At 35.6% G+C, this 19558-nt stretch overlaps 1 protein-coding gene across 14 annotated transcripts in view; it reads left to right on the top strand.

Annotated features, from left to right (window-relative positions):
* Nucleotides 1–19558, top strand: part of DLG2 (discs large MAGUK scaffold protein 2) — a 2168441-nt gene that overhangs the window by 22755 nt on the left and 2126128 nt on the right. For all 14 annotated transcript variants that reach the window (XM_063783330.1, XM_063783332.1, XM_063783324.1 and 11 more), the window contains one exon: nt 7062–7193. In XM_063783330.1, coding sequence (XP_063639400.1) covers nt 7062–7193 — 132 coding nt within the window. The remainder of the gene's footprint in view (nt 1–7061; nt 7194–19558) is intronic.

Below are 19558 nucleotides of genomic sequence, written 5' to 3'. Positions count from 1 at the left end.
ATTTTTGCATTTTTAGTAGAGACGGGGTTTCACCATGTTGGTCAGGCTGGTCTCGATCTCCTGACCTCAGGTGATCTGCCTGCCTTGGCATCCCAAAGTGCTGGTATTACAGGCGTGAGCCACTGCTCCCGGCCGTGATAGCATTCTTATACTCTGTTTTAATCTTTCACTTTTTTGGAATTTCCTAGTTAATTATCTTTATTTTGAGACTAAAATCTCTGTGAGGGTAGACTATTGCCTATTTTGTTCAGTACTGTGTTCCCAGTGTCTGGATATAGTAAGATAGTCAATAAATACTTGATTAATGGCTGAAATAACCTTTTTCTCTATCTACCAGACTTATAAAGGTAGGACCATTTTTATTTATATGTTACAAATACAAATTAAAAGACTAAATGTGAACATTTGTGATTCAACGTTTAACCCTAGATTCTAAAATTCAGTGATACGATTTATGTCTGATTGGTCAAGTTTTATTTTATTTTTTCCATAAAAATATGCTCAACTCCATTTCTGGAGGATTAAGGGTGGTATTGTGGAGAGAACACTATACTTGGAATCAAAAGCTTTTGGATTAAGCTCCAAATCTGTTATTTAGTAGCTCTGTGATCTTGGACAAGCCGCTCTGAGTTTCAGTTTCATGTAAAATAGGTATGACTTCTCAGTGGTGAGAATCAGATAAGGTAATGCATTTAAAAGTTCTTTTTAAACTGTAAAAATGTTGAATATATTTATGTAAAATAATTTCACTATTCTAAATGCTTTACTTTCCAAAATTTGCCTGTTAAATTCACCTTTTCTCTATTATACTTTGATCTGAGTTTTCCTAATGATACCACTGTATGTTCTGTAATTCTTCATTTTTTAAGCCATGGCAAATGATTTTATGTATCATCATTTTCTTTTCTCTAAAAGTTCATTTGTTAGCACTATGGCCAATCACTGTTTCAAATTTAAATTACCTGTCCCAAATTATTTATAACTTTCTGGTGATGCTATTCTTAAACCATGTACAATATAGATTTGAACCTTAATTAACAGACACATGATTACCTACAGTTCTAATTATGTAACATTCACTATCCCTTGGTTGCATATTTCATGCAAAAATTTCTTATTTTAAAAAGTGATTCTCCCTTCCCCCCCCATTTCCTCCTGTGCCTGCCCTCAAGTAATCCAAATTTAGCTATTTTTTTTTTTTCCTGTAGACTCAGGAGTCATATGAAGGTAGAGTTTAATGAAGAAAACAGGAGAATTGGGGCAATTTAGGTGAAAAATTCTCCACTTGGTTATTTGAACATCAATTAAAATATGAATCTTGACTTGCTTGGATAATTATCTCAGCTTTCCACTTTATTCAATTTATGGAGATTAGGTTAGGGATTTTTAATTTGTATGAAAAGATCCTTGCCATTTGTCTCATTTGTTTAATTTGTCATTTTTAGATTACCTTCAAACTTTCATTAACCAGAAATAAGGATTTGAGTAGAGAGAGTTGAAGAGCATAATAGAATTGACTCCAGGTGATGATCATTCTCAATAATCAAAAGCAGCATAAAAGGGCAGCCACAATTCCAGCCCTAGATGCTGGTGTGTGAAAGCCTAACTTAGAGACTTGATTATATACGACCTTTTAAAAATATTTTAGCATTTTTTATGTGTCAAATTTTTATCCTACAGTGATGAGAGGCATAGTAAGCTCTGCTGGTTTAGAAAACATCTAGCTGTTTTGAATCAATACAGTATTTTCCCTTTATAGTTATTGAATAAATATATGCTAAATGAGTGAGTGAAATTCCCCTTACTTATCTAATTATATTTGTAGATGTGATTGTGGGAATATTGTTAATACATTTTTGAGAATTGCTCTTAATTTTACTTATTTACTTAGAGACAGGGTATTTTACTTATTTATTTAGAGACAGGGTCTCACTCTGTAGCCCAGGCTGGAGTGTAGTAGCAGGATGGTGGCCCACTGAAGCCTCGAACTCCTGGGCTTAAATGATCCTCCCATCTCAGCCTTCTGAGTAGCTGGGAGTGCAGATGTGCACCACCACACCTGGCTAATTTTAAAATTTTGTTGTAGAGAAAGGGTTTTGCTGTGTTGCCCAGGCTGGTCTCAAACTCCTGGTCTCAAGCCCTCCTTCCACCTTGGCCACCCAAAGTGCTGGAATTATAGGTGTGAGCCACCGTGCCTGGCCAAGAATTGCCCTTTAAAAGAATAAACGACTAGGGTAATACCTACAACAATGCCACAGAAGCTTAAAAAAAAGGCTTTAGTTATAATTGTATTAAAAAAAAAAGAGAGAGAAAAGAAAAAGGTGCTCAGCACTTAGTAGGTTTCCCGAAAAATGTCGGCAGACTTTAATGAGGAAATGAAAAAGACTAAAGCTTTGGGCACTAGAGGTAATCATGTGATTAGAGCCCACAGATACATATAAGTAGAGAGAGAGGTATAGTATAATTATTGTATTGTTGATCACCTACAGTGGTAAGTAAAGTAACTATTTATATTTGTAAATAGTGTGTAGGGATGGGTTAGAAAGTGAGCCACCATCATTTTGGGGAAACTGCTGATTGTTTAATTATTGACAAAATGGGGATTGAAATATTTGTCCTTGATTCGGAGTTGTTAAAACATTACGCAAGTAAAGTGTGAAATCATTTTTAAAAATTAAAGTTTATGCAAATATATTAGCACACATTTATATCACCATTCTTTGTTAACATAAATTGGAGTGAGCTCTCTGTTCATCCACATTTATTTCTATATTTCTAATCTTACTAGATAGAAGAGGAGTAGTTACGCAATGTCCTCCTCCATCTCTTATTGCCCAATTGAAATTCTCATTTCTTTCAAGGGGATAAGCTTGAAGTTTGCTATGTTATATAGGAGTATTAGGGAAGGCCTTACTACTAAGATGATATATAAGCAGAGATATGAAAGAAGTGAAGGAGCAAGCTTTATGGATACCTGAGAGAAGAGTGTTATAGGCAGAATCACAAGTATAGAGGTCATGATATAGGAGAGTTCTTGATATATTTGAGAAACAGCATACTGTGGTTGGAGTAGATTGAGCAAGAGGAGAGGTCTAAGAGCTGAAGTCAGAGAGGTGGGCCTTTGCTCTGAGTGGGATGGGGAGACACTGGAGGGTTTGAGTTGAGGAATGACATAATCTAGTTGATGACTTGAAAGGATATTTTTGGCTATTGGGTTTAGAAAAGACTGTAGGCCAGCCTGGGCAACATAGTGAGACCTCATCTCTACAAAAGAATCAAAATTCAAAAAATGATTTGGGAGGATCACTTGAGCCTGGGAGGCTGATGCTGAAATGTGCAGTGATTGCCCCACTACATTCCCATCTGGGTGACAGAGAGAGATCCTGCTTAAAAGAAAACAAAAAACAAAACAAACAAACAAAGACAGAAAGAAAAAAGAAAAAAAAGAGAAAAGACTGTAGGAGGGCAAAGGTGACAGCATGTAAACTAGTAGAACATTGCAGTAATGTAGGGGATAGATGATGATAGGTTGTGCCAGGATGGTGGCACTGGAGGTAGGGAGAAGTGATGGGATTCTGCATATAATTTGATGTTGGAGCCCACAGGATTTACTGATGGATAGATGTAGAGAATTAGAGAAAAGAATGAATGCTGACTTCAGGAATTTGGGTCTGAATAATTGGAAGGGTGAAAGATGGAGATACATTGGAGGAGAAGCAGATTGAGGGTAGGTGGATAAGATCTGGAGTTCAGTTTTGACAAGTGAAGTTTGAGATGCTTATTAGACATCCAAATGGAAATGTTGAGCATTCAGCTGGATATGAGTCTGGAATTCAGAGGAAAGTTCTGAGCTACAGATATACATTCGGAAGTCTTGAGGGTGCTGGTAATATTTAAAACTAGGGAATTAGATAAGATTATCAAGGAAACTGGGTAAGATTATCCAGGGAGTAAGATTAAAGAAGTCTTACCATGTTCAGAGGTATTCTAAACATCTTAAGCCCTCATTGAGAAATTAGAGGGAACTAATAAATGTGATTGAGAAAGGGCATCCATGAAGTGGGAAAACAATCTGGGAGAGAGTGCTGCCCTGGAAATAATGGTGTGCTGGAGACGGCTCATGTCAGCTTGCAAGAGCTTATCATTAAATTTTCAGCAAATTTGCAAGAAAATACAGCCATTTCAAAAATGTTAAAGCCGGGCACGGTGGCTCACACATGTAATCCCAGTGCTTTGGGAGGCCGAGGTGGGTGGATCACAAGGTCAAGAGATCAAGATCATCCTGGCCAACGTGGTGAAACCCTGTCTGTACTAAAAATACACAAATTAGCTGGGTGTGGTTGCACGCACCTGTAGTCCCAGCTACTCAGGAGGCTGAGGCAGGAGAACTGCTTGAACCCAGGAGGCGGAGGTTGCAGTGAGCCGAGATCACGCCACTGCGCTCCAGCCTGGGCAACAAAGTGAGACTCCATCTCAAAAAAAAAAAAAAGTTAAACTCAACCACTTAAAAATTATGCATAAACTATGGGCCAGGCATGGTGGCTCATGCCTGTAATCCCAGCACTTTGGGAGGTCAAGGCAGGAGGATTGCTTGAGGTCAGGAGTTCAAGACTAACTTGGGCAATGTAGGGAGACCCCATCACTAACAAAAATAATTACACATAAACTTAACTAAATTATATTAAAAAGTAATAAATACTCAACAGTCATCAATTCTTAATTATTTTTCATTTTCATACCATCTCTGCTCTTGAGTTATTTACATTGATTGTATTTGTGTGGTGGATAAGCTACATAATGGTATGCTGCTGTGCATCTTTTCTCAGATCCATGTTCAGAGACATCATGTTGGTACCTTGAAATTGGCCATGGTGGGAATATTTAGACTTTGGAAATTGCAAATGCTACAAATTTGGGCTTGATTTATTGTTTTGCTGATAAGAAAGTGATAAAGTAAATACTAATAATTTAAGCGCAAGTTAAAAGCATTTTGTGTCCGTTGCTGTTACATTGATATTAGTACAGAAATTGAGGAAATATTTGTCCACTATTCAAAAATTATTATCTGATTCAGCAAACAAATAACATAATTGAGTGAGGTTTTCACAAACATTATCTTTGTTGTTTTATTTTCATTTTATTAATATGACAACATAATCAAACCACATATATGTTGGAACTACTCATTCATCAGTTATAACCCTAAGTTGGCTATGAATACAAGAATTTGGTAAAAACCAATAAAAATATTATTGAGAATCAACTGACTAATGGAATTTGCAATTAAAGGTTGTATATCTTATTATTATTTGTAGACTGGTTGCTATACATCCTTGTGTCAGTAAAATTATAACAAACTCATGTGCGTGTAGGTGCCCATGTTTTCTTTTTTATCTGAACTAGTTTTTAAATATTTACCAGCACACCTGTGTGGAAGCCTAGTGAAAAAAGTGTTTTCAAGAGTGTGACAATATCAAATGATGCTTATGGGCCAAATGAGATGATTGATAATTGACTGCTGGATTTAGTAATGATGGGATGATTGAGTGGAAAAGAAAACAATTGATAATGGAACAATTTCCTTGAGTAAGCAAGAGAGGATAGATTCCAGTGCTCAAGAGAGGAGTTGACCTTAGAAACACAAATTCTTTATTCATAGTAATATAAGGGAAGGCAGACTATGTGGGTGCAGTTGCAGGTAAGTCAGTAGATGTTATGTTAGGAGCTTGTGGAATCTGCCTTCTGATTTTCCATGTAATAGGAAGTAATACCATCAGCTGAGAATGGCCATGAGGAAGAAGAGTTGGAAGGTTCAAGAGAAAGGAGGAAATAGAAAATAAATATAAGCTATTGTTATTATAATTGGTATTTAGGCTTTTTTGAAAGTGATGGATTGGAAGGGAAGGAGGGCTTTTAAATTCAAAGACAATTATCACCTAAACACAAAGGTTGTATAACTCTAGTGACTTTTTCAAGGGTGTTTTGTCTTGTGAAGGATGAGGACATTATTCAAGAAGTCATAAAATAATAAGATATGGGTTAAGACTGCCGACAAATTCATATAGGCAAAGTGGTTTAGAAGAAGACGGAATGGTGATTAATTTTAACCATCAGAGATGGCTTTATGGAAGAGAGAGCATTTGAGTTAGATCTGAATGAAGAGAAAGTAGGTGTTCAGTTGACTTACTTGATTATTTTCTGTGTGCTGGACATTGTGCTAGGGATTGTGCATATATTGTCTAATCATAACACCTGTGAGGAAACTGAAGCTCAGAGAGGTTAAGGAACTTGTTAAAGGTCACACACAGCTAGTAAGTAAGATCTGGGTCATACCCAGATTTGCCTGACAAGAACCCCTTTTCAAGATAGCACACTGATTCTAGGGGGTATATACAGTGGTATAGGGGAAGAAATACCAGCACAGAGAACAGTAGGAGCAAAGAAAAGTACAGAGGTGAGAAAAAGTAGAGAGAGAGAGAGAGAGAGAGAAAGAGAGAGGTCGGGGAGAGAGCAAGTGTGCACGTGCATGCGTGTGTGTATGTGTGTGGGTGTCTGCGCATGCATGTGTGTAGAGGAAAATGGAAGGGAAAAGTGAGTAATCCAGTATGACTTAGGCACTGTATGTGTGTTTGGAGAGTGTGGACTATATAGTGGGAAATAAGGCTGAAAATATTTGATCATGGGAGGGAGGCCTCAAGGGTCATGTTAAGGAAGTTGGATATTATTTTGCAGGAAGTCATCAATTTTAAGGTCAGTGTCTCTGATAAGAGAGAGTTATATCTAACTTGAACATCGTGGCCAGGATTGAATTCTTTGAATTCTTTGTTTTGTTTTACAGTTAGGGATCCTTTTGGAAGACAAGACTATAGAAATAAAACTGGATTGTTGAAATTGGCCATTGAGTATAATTATTAATTTCATATGGTAGTTTATAGAAATTATGATTATTTTATTAAGTTATTTCATGTCATTAAGTTAGGAACACAATTATAGAATAGTTTAATGTTAGCTTTCTATTTTGCTAAGACCATAAGATATAATAATAATATCATGTTTTTCAGATACTGACCGAGCTTTGTCATTACTGGAAGAATACTGCAAAAAATTAAGGAAACCAGAGGAGCAGCTGTTGAAAAATGCGGTTAAAAAGGTGATGGGTATCTTTAAGAGCAGCTTATTCCAAGCTTTGCTAGGTATGTATTATGAAAGTTATTCATCATTTTAATGGTCAGAATTGGGCTTGATAGTTTGAATAATGTGGTCAAAGACCCTGATGTTAACCAAGTTTCAAACTGGGATAATTTTCTTTAATACTGGAAGGGAAGATTTGTTTTGTTTTATTTTGTTTTTTGTTTTCCTTTTTCTTATATAAGGTTAACCTAGAAAGGAATTGTTTGGAAATATAAATAAAAAGAGGTTATTGAAAGATATAAATATTGAAAGAATGTTTCATAAAGGAAGAAAAGTTTACACAGAAGAAAACCCTGAGTAGTGTGTTATAAAACATTGAGGACAAATATGCTAAAGAAGGAAGTTGTCTTCCTTCAGGGAAGGAATTGTGTAACATAAAAATGATGGTTCACATTCTACTCAGAATCAAAGTTACACTTTTACTCTCTTCTTAAAACAAAAATAAAAACATCTTTTCATCTTTCTTGCTTGTCTTAGGAAAGTTTATGATCCAGAATTGAAAAGTTTATTGATGAAAATCTCAGTGCTTTGGAATTCTTAGCAATTTGTCATGAAGCTAACCATATAATGTTTAAACTTATGTTTATTCTCCTATTTATTAAAGATAGTAAAGAAAATTAAGGATATGGTTTATTTATATATGTTTTTTTATATACATCTCTTATATTTGTGCAAATAGCTTTTAATTCTTTTTTATATTTTAGGAAGTAAAATAAATTAACAAAATATATAAATAAACAAATACTTTTCCCAAAAAAACAACCAACTAACTAAACAATGAAAAACCCACTCAATTATACAATATATTTTGCCGGATTTAAATAAATAACTGATTTTAAATAATTTTAAAGAAATAACTGAGTCTCCTAGATATTTTCATTGCTTTTTCATGCTGGTTATTATTGATATAAAATCAAAAAATAGGAACTTATAAGGCTTAATTATGAAAATACTTTGTTTTTATTATAAATATCTGTACTTTTTGATAAAAACTCCAACTTTATAGTTTGAATGTAATTTTAAAAATTATTCAATTTTGAAAATTTGAAAATCGGTCTATTGAATAAAAATAGAAGTGTAAAGCTTTACAGGATTATTTTGCCTGTGGATTAACTTTTAAAAAATATTTTATTGTGGCTAGCAAGAATTAATGACATAACTGTAATCATCTTAGCTGGTATTAAATAAAAACTCTAAATGGAGTCCTACAGAATTTGAATAAACCTTATATTCAGCAAAGATAATATTTTTGAGAACATTTTTAAACATCAAATTTTTGATAAAATTAATATTTATTAATAGTTGATAATTAGTAAAGGTCATTAACTAAATGGCAATGTATCTTAACAGATTTGTATGATGTGTTTACTTAAGACTGGCTAAGTCTTTTGAGAATTTGCATTTTTGAGAACTTGATTTAGAAAGGGTATTGTTGGATAATTTAGATAACTCTACTATATTTTTAATAATATAATCATTTGATAATGTAACACCATTACCCAGGGAATACAAAGACAAATGAGTGACAAAGAATTGTATTTTGCCATTATTTTAAGTGAATGATAAATATCTTGGCTTAACGCCAATAATGTAGTTTGAATTTCTCTAGTAAAATTAGAGGCAACAATAATCTGTAAAAAGCTGTTATGTAAGTAATCCCATTGCCCAGCTTTGAATGGATAGATTTACTTCAGCTGGTCTTTAAAAGTCATTTTAGGATAAACCAGAGTGCAATCAAGAGAGCAACATTATACAACAAAACATAATTTTCTTTTGAATTCAATGTGGGCACCTATGTACTGATTAGTAATCTATTATTATTGAATGTTTGAGCGGTCTTACTGTGCGTTTTCTTTAAGGACACAAAAGAAGAAAAGCCATGTAGACTTGTGCATCCTAGAGAAGATTTATATCTTTGTAAAGGATAGGTAGGGAGCCATTGAAATATAGCGCATTGTTATGGTCTCTAATTTGCATTCTGTTTGAACCAACTCCCCCACCCCATCCTACCCTTTTTTTTCTTGTTACAAGTAGTGCAAGATAGTGGTTTCACCCATTATTCTGGCCAATACATAGCCAACACATTGAAATAGTACCTCGCATGACTCTCATTAGCTGTAGAAATAGAAGAGAATCATAATGTAGAAAACACAAATGGATAATAAAATACCATTACTGCAGAACATGCTGTAATATTTACATGTGGCAAGGAAACCAGTCCCTCTCTCTACAGATGAAAATCATCACTCTATTTTATTTTGTTTTATTTATTTTTGAGATGGAGTCTTGCTCTGTCACTCAGGCTGGAGTGCAGTGGCACAATCTGGGCTCACTGCAGCCTCTGCCTCCCGGTTCAAGCAGTTCTCCTTCCTCAGCCTCCTGAGTAGCTGGGATTACAGGTGTGTTCTGCCACACCTGGCTAATTTTTTGTATTTTTTGTAGAGATGGGATTTCACCATGTTGACCAGGATGGTCTTGATTTCCTGACCTCATGATCCACCCACCTCGGCCTCCCAAAGTGCTGGGATTACATGCGTCAATCACTGCACCTGGCCCTTATTTTTCAATTCTTAGTAGCGATGGGGTTTCGCTATGTTTCCCAGGCTGGTCTTGAACTCCTGGGCTCAAGTGATCCTCCCACCTCAACCTCCCAAAGTATTTGGATTATAGGCTTGAGCCACTGCCCCCAGCTGAAAAGCATCACCATAAAATGAATAATGTCTTCCTTTTGTGGTCCTTCATCATATGCTTAAAAAAATACTAGCATGTTTTAAATGGTATCTTCTTTGAGGAATTCTGTGTACATAACTGTGACTGGTATTTTGTAACATAACTTTGATTATAAAAGTAACATTTATTAATTTTTAATATTTTTAAAAATAAAGTAAAATCATATAAAATTCAATGGTTAGATACATTGCTTTTATGGTAAGTAACAAGATACCCGATAAGCATGGAGAATGAACTGTTTGATTAACTTTCTTCCTCCTTTCTTCTAGAGTCCCTGTATTATTTATTTTGATTTTTTATTTGCCAATAACTGAGAGTAGAAAAAGTCACTTTAATTTTTTGAAAGACAGCAATTGGTGTTGATTAGTGTGCCCAAACCAAATGCAAAAAATAAAAAAAACCCTGAAACAGCAATATGCTAGATGCTGCACATTTAGATGCTAGGCTTAGGGTGACATCTTGTGGTAATACTAAGGAAACATTTATCCAAATGAATAAAGTTTTAAGATGATTACAGCATCAACACTTTCCAGAATTTGAATATAAGAGAATTGGAATTCCATAATATTTTATGATTAATTTATGTCTCTTTGTTTAGAATAGCTAAATAAAATAATAATAATCAGTGTTCATTAATGTACCAAAACAAAACAAACCTAAAATGGCAATATACTAGAAGCTGCACATTTAGATGGAATTGGAATTCTGTGATATTTTACAAATTAATTTAGAATATGTAAATCTCTTTTATTTAGAATATATAAAACATTAAGATTTTCAAGGCACTTTTATTAGGTTATTTATTCTTCAGTTCTTCAGTTAGGTGATAAAGAAGCAAGATTAATCTTTTTTTTTTTTTTTTTTTTTTGAGACAGAGTCTCACTCTGTCGCCCAGGCTGGAGAGCAGTGGTGCGATATCGGCTCACTGCAACTTCTGCCTCCTGGTTCAAGCGATTCTCCTGCCTCAGCCTCCCGAGTAGCTGGGATTACAGGCATGCACCACCACTCCTGGCTAATTTTTTTTATTTTTGGTAGAGACGGGCTTTAACCATGTTGGTCAGACTGGTCTCGAACTCCTGACCTTGTGATCTGCCGGCCTTGGCTTCCGAAAGTGCTGGGATTACAGGCATGCACCACCGCGCCCGGCCTTGAATCATTTTTAAAAATTATTTTTGTACTTCTAAATTGACTTTTAATTTTTAAACAACTATATTACCACCATAATTGTTTTTGAAGACTTTAAATAAATAATATTATGGGTTAGTTAAATTTTAGATATGTAACACAAATGTTTTTTGTAACTTATTGAAAATTATGTGTTATTCTTTAGTCATTACTTATAAAGTATGGAAATAACTATAGATATATTTCACAGATTTCAACCCCTTCTAAAATCATATTAGCCTTGTTTATCTAACTTATTGCCTTATATTTCTTCCCAGTGTGTGAGGGGGAATTTTTGGGAGAGGAATTAGAGGGAAATTAGAGGAGAACAAGCGGTAAATGATACTTTAAAAAAACTCTACCAGTGGCAAAATCTTAGAAAAGGGCTTATCTTGTTTAATGGAGGCAGTTAAACCTTACATGTTAGACTTTGTGTTAGAATAGAGTACATTTCATTTCCATAAATCTTAACAGAGAACCTTGTGGATTTTTGAGATTACTAGCAATAGGGGTGATACAGCAGATGTATTACATATTGGGATTTATCATCTCTTTGTTGAAGCCTTCTAACACATTCCTACTTGCTGGCAGCTTTAACTAGCCCTTTCATTGTATCTCATAGCATTTTTTTCATATTACTAAAAAGCATTTATCACATTGCCTTATGGTAAATCGAATATACTTCTGCCCCTTTTTATATCCCCATAATGTGGACCTTTAATAATTATAATAGACTTTTAATAAATTTTTATTCATTTATCAACACTTCTTTTAAAAATACCAGTTATGTGTTGGACATTGTGCTATGCAATAGGGATACAACAGTAAGCTATAGAGGACAGTCAATACCCTTATGGACAAGTAGGGGAAAAGAGACATTAAACACACAATTAATTATTATTCAATTATAATGATGGTAAGGTCTATAAAATAAATATGTATAAGAGTTTTAGTTTGAGTAAAAAAAACCCTACATATTTTCCTAATAGTAATTCTAATGTAATAATTTTATTTCAAAATAACATCTCTTTGAATATATCATGGCTATTTTGGTCTTAATTATTAATCATAATGTGTATTTTTTGCCATCTGATCATAAGGAAGTGAAGGATTATTTAAATAGTGGGTGTGAAGGCCCCTACAGTTGTGTGAATTTGGAGCAACTTGGCTGTATTTATTATTCTTTTAGTTTATTTATATCTTTTTTTGTTAACCCATTTAAAGATTAATGGTGAAACAACCTGGCTGTAATCTTCAAAAACAGAGATTCTCAAGATGTGGTTCTTGGACCTCAGCACTAGTCACCTGTGAACTTGGTTAGAATTGCAAATTCTTGGTTCTCACCCTAGACCTACTGACTGAATAAGAAACTCTGGAAGTAGGGCTCAGCAAATGGTACTTTACTAATCCTTTCAGGTGATTCTGAGGCATGTTAAAATTTGAAAACCTATGTTCTAAATGGTTAGGTATTTGGCCATTCAGTGTGTGAATATTATTACTAAACTTGGGAGAATATGACAGTGGCATTTTTTCCTTCTTGTGTTTTATAGGATCTGATTTAATCTTTAACAACTATAATGAGCCATTATCATTCTGGGACATATCTTGAGTACTTTGTAATCCATAAAACTCACAATTATCATTATGGTGTCCAATTTTCTTTTTAAAATATAGTAGCATATCTTTTTATTTTTAATTTTCTTTTTATTTTCCTTCCTTCCCTCCCTCCCTCCCTCCTTTCTTTCCTTCCGTCCTTCCTTCCTTCTTTTTTCTTTTCTTTTTTTTTTCTTTTCTTTCTTTTTTCTCAGTCTTGTCTGTTGCCCAAGCTAGAGTGCAGTGGTGCAGTCTCAGCTCACTGCAACCTCTGCTTTCTGGGGTCAAGCAATCCTCCCACCTCAGCCTCCCTGGTACCTGGGACTACTGGTATGTGCAGTCATGCCTGGCTAATTTTTGTATTTTTTTTGCGGAAAGGAGACTTCACCATTTTGCCCAGGCTGGTGTTGAACTCCTGGGCTCAAGTGATCCTCCCACCTTGGCATTCCAAAGTGCTGGGGTTACAGGCATGAGGCACCACACCCGGCCTTACAATAGAATATCTAAAACATTTAAGGGATTTTTTTCTCTTTGGATAATTAATGATAGTTTCTATTTATGTTACAAGATAGTTTCTACTTATGTTACAATAATTATTCTATGGATAGAATTCTGTTACAATAAGTATCTCTATGGATAAAGCTACATTGATATGTTGTTGCTGGCCCATGTGAGAGAGGCATTTCCTAGGTAATGCTTGCTGCCACTCACAATCTCAAAGCATGTGCTTCAGTTGAAACAAACAAATTACATATCATGGATCTTTAAATAAGTCTTGACTGTTCAAAACAGTGAAGGTGAAATTCTTAGTTGCTAAGGTCTATTATGTTTCTACTTATTTGTTTACAATACTTATTTAAATAAAAAGAGTACAAGTGTTTTAGTTATTGCAATTGAGTAATAATAGTTATCAAAGTATTTATGAAGTGTTTACTTATTTACATAGACTTATGCAGATGGATGCTATTAAGACCAAATGCCTACACTTAAGGAGCTTAAGGTCAATTAAGAAAGTAATATTTATGTACATGAAAAACAGTACAAAACATCATATAGTGGAGGACTAAATTTTTGGGGCTAGACTAAAATGGCATAGGAGAAGCATGGGCTTATTGTACATTGTTGTTGCTAGAGAAGGTTTTATATAAAATGTAAACTTGAGCTGAGCCTTGTTACTAATAGGATTTGCATTAGAAGAGAGAGTAGAGAAGGATGTTTTCACCATCCATTCACACATTAATTCGTTCACAGGATATTTATTGAACACTTTGCCAAACACTATGATACACACTGTGGAGACAAGCATTAAACAATTTCAAGAGTTTATATACAAAGAAGAAGTAGAGTTTGCTATGAATGAGAGGCTTAACCTTAACAGTAGAAACAGGGACAGCTTTCTCCTTCTTTTTTTGAGACGAAGTCTAGCTGTCACCCAGGCTGGAGTGCAGTGGCTTGATCTTTGGCTCACTGCAACCTCCACCTCCCGTTCAAGGGATTCTTCTGCCTCAGCCTCCTGAGTAACTGGGACTACAGGCATGTGCCACCATGCCCAGCTAATTTTTGTATTTTCTTTAGTAGAGATGGGGTTTCACCATGTTGACCAGGCTGGTCTTGAACTCCTGAGCTTGTGATTTGCCTGCCTTGGCCTCCCAAAGCGCTGGGATTACAGGCGTGAGCCACCACAGCTGGTCGACAGCTTTCTTAAGGAAGTGACATTTTGAAGTGTTGAAAATTATACACATTGATATACGTTCAAAGGAGAGTGAGGAAATGGATCTGCCTGGAACAGGGATTCAAAATGTCCTTGATATTTATGCTTTTAAAATGTCTTCTAGGAGTTGTATAGGGCATCCTGTTAGATACAAGTCTCTTCCAAAGAGTTGAGAAACAAGAGTGGTGAGCATAAAATGTGGCTCAAACAATTGTTATAATTCCCTTTGTTAAACGGCCATATACTGAGTGTGATTAGTTGTGTGTTTCATGTCAGGCAGGATCAAGTATTTCTTAAGTTAAATTAGACACTTTGGATTGGATGCCATCAAGAGGGTTGGGTATCATTCTGGACTCTGACTCTGGACTTTTATATTTACTGCAAGATTTATGTCACCAGATGGCACCATTTAACTAAATTTATGTGCTTTAGATGAGTATGAGGCTGGTTGTTTCTAAATGAAGGATGCTATTATTTGTGCTGTAGCTAATATAGGAAAAAAATCTTTTATTTTGAGTGCATATGAGATTTCCCTATATAGTGAGATAGTGAAACCCCAAAGCTATTGTTGGGAGCGTGAAAGGATCTGGTGATTTCTGTTAAGTACATAATAAGTGAAAATTTGGTGATGATCACTGTAACTAATATGTGGTAGCTGGCAAAAAAGCAATAGGCTTTCTCATCTAGGTTTTCCTATAGCAAGCAAACTAGTATTATTAATATTATAGCCTTGAATTTCACTTTTTGTTGTTGAACTACTTTCAGGGAATTTATATATATATATATATATATATAGAGAGAGAGAGAGAGAGAGAATATAAAAAAAATTCTAAAAGATTATTTTAGGAATAAGCCCTTTCAAGATGTCCTGAAATAGCGTAGTAATATCTAAAAAAATTTTTCAATATAGAATATGTTTTATTGAACTGTGGAACTAATCAAGTTAATAGAATGTGATATAGACGTTATTTCTTAGTATAAACATCCATCCCAAGGAAATGAGTATTTATTACTTGGTCAAAAACTTCTTAATATTTTCTACCTTTAAGCAGAATTAATCACTTCTTCCCTTATGTTTCTATGGTATTTGTTTATATTTCTGGCACAGCACTTATTATATTGTACTATTGTTTATTGATTACATGTTGGTCTCCCTCAGCAGACTGTGAGCTTCTTGAATGCAGGGACCAGTTCTAATTCAGCCAAATCTGGCATGGAATGAACAGTTCTTCATTAAATTTCTTTCATTTGAAAAAATACATTTGATCTCCCGCTATCAAAGAGACACCACATTAGGCTCTGGGGTTTTAGTGATGAGAGAGATGTATACCTTGTTTTCATGGAGCTCATTGTCTACTACATTAAACAAGTAAGATATTAAATAAGTATAATTGTGATGAGTCCTTTGAAGTAAATGGTTATTTGGATTAAACAGTTAAAATCATTAGAAGTTTCTTGAGCTGATCAAATTCATATTATTATACTATATTAAAAAATGTTTAGATACTACGCAAAAGTAATTGTGATTTTTACAATAATTTTGACTGGGCACAAACTCTCTTGAGCAGAATGTGGGGGCAAGCAGGAACTGCGGCAGAAAGGAGAGGAGGAGTCATGGGGGACAATGTGGGCAGATGGGGAGGGGTGTAACCTGTAAGCCCTGCTTGCTTTCTCAGCTGGGAAACTTATAACCTGGGGCTAGGTCTGAGTCCCATGTGCAGGCTGCCTGGAGACAAACTCAGTGGTTTTAGATGGCCCAGTGGGAGTGAGACAGGCCTCACCAACTGGGTAAAAGCTGGGTGGGGCCTATCGCTACTGGCTTTCCCTCACTTTCCTGGCAACAGAGGCAGCCATAATCTCCTTTGGAATTTAACCCGAGAACCACCCCTCCCACACCCCCACAGTGGCTGCAGCAAGCCCCACCCAAGGGGAGTCTGAGCTCAGATCTGCCTAACCGTGCCCTGACTTGATAGTATTTCTCTATACCCAGTAGTGGATCATGAAAGACATAAGCTTTTGGGAGCTTTATGACCCCGCCCATTACTTGAGAAACCAGAACACTTATCTTGGTCAACTTAGGGCAAGCTTATATCCCCCCTCTTCTATCACAGCTGGTGCTCTCTTGAAAGCACCACCTTCTGCCTGTAGTCTGACCAACTCAGGACGTTGCAGCAACTCAATGACAGAATAACGCTGCTCCAAGGAAGAGGAAAACAACAGCTAATTCTGTGTGCCCTGCAACATCCTGGCTAACCAGTGGTCCTAAATCTGTCCACGTGACAATGTCACTGCTAGCATAACCAGCATTTGAGAAAGCCAACACACTAAACATATCTACAACCAAGGACTCTCACAGAGTCTATTTCACTCCCCTGCCACCTCCAACAGGGCAGGCGCTGGTATCCACGGATGGGAGACCTGAAGATGGATCGCATCACAGGACTCTGTAGACATTCCCCAGCACCAGCTCGGAGCCTGGTAGCCGTACTCGGTGGCTAGACTCAGAAGAGCAATACCAGTCACTGCAGTCTGGCTCGCAGCAAGCCTCATCCCTAGGGGAAGGGGCAGTGTACCACATCAAGGGACCACCCCATGGGACAAAAGAATCTAAATAGCAGCCCTTGAGTTCCAGATTTTTCCACTGAAATAGTCTACCCAAATGAGAAGGAATCAGAAAATATGACAAGATGAGGTTTTACAACACCCCTAAGAGACCACACTAGCTTCATAGCAATTGATTCAAACCAATAAAAAAAAAAATCTCTGAATTGCCAGATAAAGAATTTAGAAGGTTGATAATTAAGTTACTCAAGGAGATACCAGAGAAAGGGGAAAACCAATTTAAACAAATTTAAAAAACAGTACAGGATATGGATGAAAAATGCTACAGAGAGATATCGTAAAGAAAAAACAATCACAACTTCTGGAAGTGAAAGACACGCTTAGAGAAATACTAAATGCACCAGAAAGTTTCAACAATAATATTGAATGAGTAGGAAAAAGAACGTCAGAGCTTGAAGACAAGGCTTTCGAAGTAACCTAATCCAAAAAAGACAAAGAAAAAAAATGAACAAAGCCTCCAAGAAATTTGTGATTATGTTAACCAAACCCAAGAATAATTGGTGTTCCTGAGGAAGAAGATAAATCTAAAAGTTTGGGAAACATAATTGAGGAAACCTTGCCTGGCCTCACCAGAGAACTAAACATCCAAATACAAGAAGCTCAAAAAACACCTGGTAAATTCATCACAAAAAGATCATTACCCAGTCACATAGTCATCAGGTTATATAAAGTCAAGAACAAAGGAAAGAATCTCAAGAGCTGTGAGGCGAAAGCATCAGGTAACCTATAAAGGAAAACCTATCAGATTAACAGCAGATTTCTCAGCAGAAACCCTATAAGCCAGAAGGGATTGGGGTCTATCCTTAGCCTCCTCAAACACAGTATATTTCAGCCAAGAATTTTGTATCCAGCAAAACTGAGCTTCATAAATGAAGGAGAGATAAGGTCATCTTTCAGACAAACAAATGTTGAGAGAATTCATCACTACCAAGTCAGCACCACAAGAAATGCTAAAAGGAGATCTAAATCCTGAAACAAAACCTCGAAATACACCAAAATAGAACCTCGTTAAAGCGTAAATCTCACAGGGCCTATTAAACACTAACACAAAGAAAAAACCCAAGATGTTCAGGCAACAACTAGCACGATGAATAAAACAGTACCTCACATCTCAGTACTTATGTTGAATGTAAATGACCTAAATGCTCCACTTAAAAAATACAGAATGGCAGAATGGATAAAAATCCACCCACCAAGTATCTGCTCTCTTCAAGAGATTCACTTAACGCATAAGAACTCACTTAAGGTAATGGGGTGGAAAAAGATACCCCATGAAAATGGAAACCAAAAGTGAGCAGGAGTAGCTATTCTTATATCAGACAAAACAGACTTTAAAACAACAACAGTTGAAAAAGACAAAGGGAGACATTATGTAATGATAAAAAGATCCATCCAACAAGAAAATATCATAATCCTAAATATATATGCACCTAACACTGGAGCTCCCAAATTTATAAAATAATTATTACTAGACCTAATAAATGAGATAGATGGCAACACAATAATAGTGGGGGACTTCAATGCTTCACTGACAGCACTAGAGAGGTCATCAAGACAGAAAGTCAACAAGGAAACAATGGATTTAAACTATACCCAGAACAAATGGACTTAACAAATATTTACAGAACATTCTACCCCAAAACCGCAGAATATACATTCTACTCATCAGCACATGGAACATTCTCCAAGATAGACCATAGGATAGGCCACAAAACAAGTCTCAATATTAATTTAAGAAAATCAAAATAATATCAAGTACCTTCTCAGACCACAGTGAAATAAAATTGGAAATTAACTCCAAAAGGAACCCTCAAAACTATACAAATACTTGGAAATTCAAGAATCTGCCCCTGAATGATCTTTAGGTCAACAATGAAATCAAGATGGAAATTAAAAAATTCTTTGAACTGAACAATAGTAGTGACACAGCTTGTCAAAACCTCTGGGACACAGCAAAAGCAGTGCTATGAGGAAAGTTCATAGCATTAAATGCTTACATCAAAAAGTCTGAAAGAGCATAAATAGGCAATCTAAAGTCACACCTGAAGGAACTAGAGAAACAAAGAAAAACCAACCAAACCTAACAGAAAAAATAAGTAACAAAGATCAGAGCAGAACCAAATGAAATCAAAACAAAAAAATACAAAAGAGAAATGAAACAAAAAGCTGGTTATTTGAAAGATAAACAAAATTGGTAGACTGTGAGACTAGCCAAGAAAGGAAGAGAGAAGATCCAAATGAGCTCAATTAGAAACGAAATGGGAGCTATTACAACTGATACCACGGAAATACAAAAGATCATTCAAGACTGTTATGAACACCATTATGTGGACAAACTAGAAAATGTAGAGGAGATGGATAAATTCCAAGAAATATACAACCCTTCTAGATTAAATCAGGAATAAATAGAAACTCTAAACAGACCAATAACAAGCAGCGAAATTGAAAGGGTAATTAAAAAGTTACCAACAAAAAAAAGTCCAGGACCAGATGGCCTCACAGCTGAATTCTATCAGACATTCAAAGAATTGGTACCAGTCCTATTGA

This window comes from Pan troglodytes, chromosome 9 (genome assembly GCF_028858775.2).
Source record: "Pan troglodytes isolate AG18354 chromosome 9, NHGRI_mPanTro3-v2.0_pri, whole genome shotgun sequence".
NCBI lineage: Eukaryota > Metazoa > Chordata > Mammalia > Primates > Hominidae > Pan > Pan troglodytes.
This window is presented reverse-complemented; position numbering and strand designations above follow the sequence as displayed.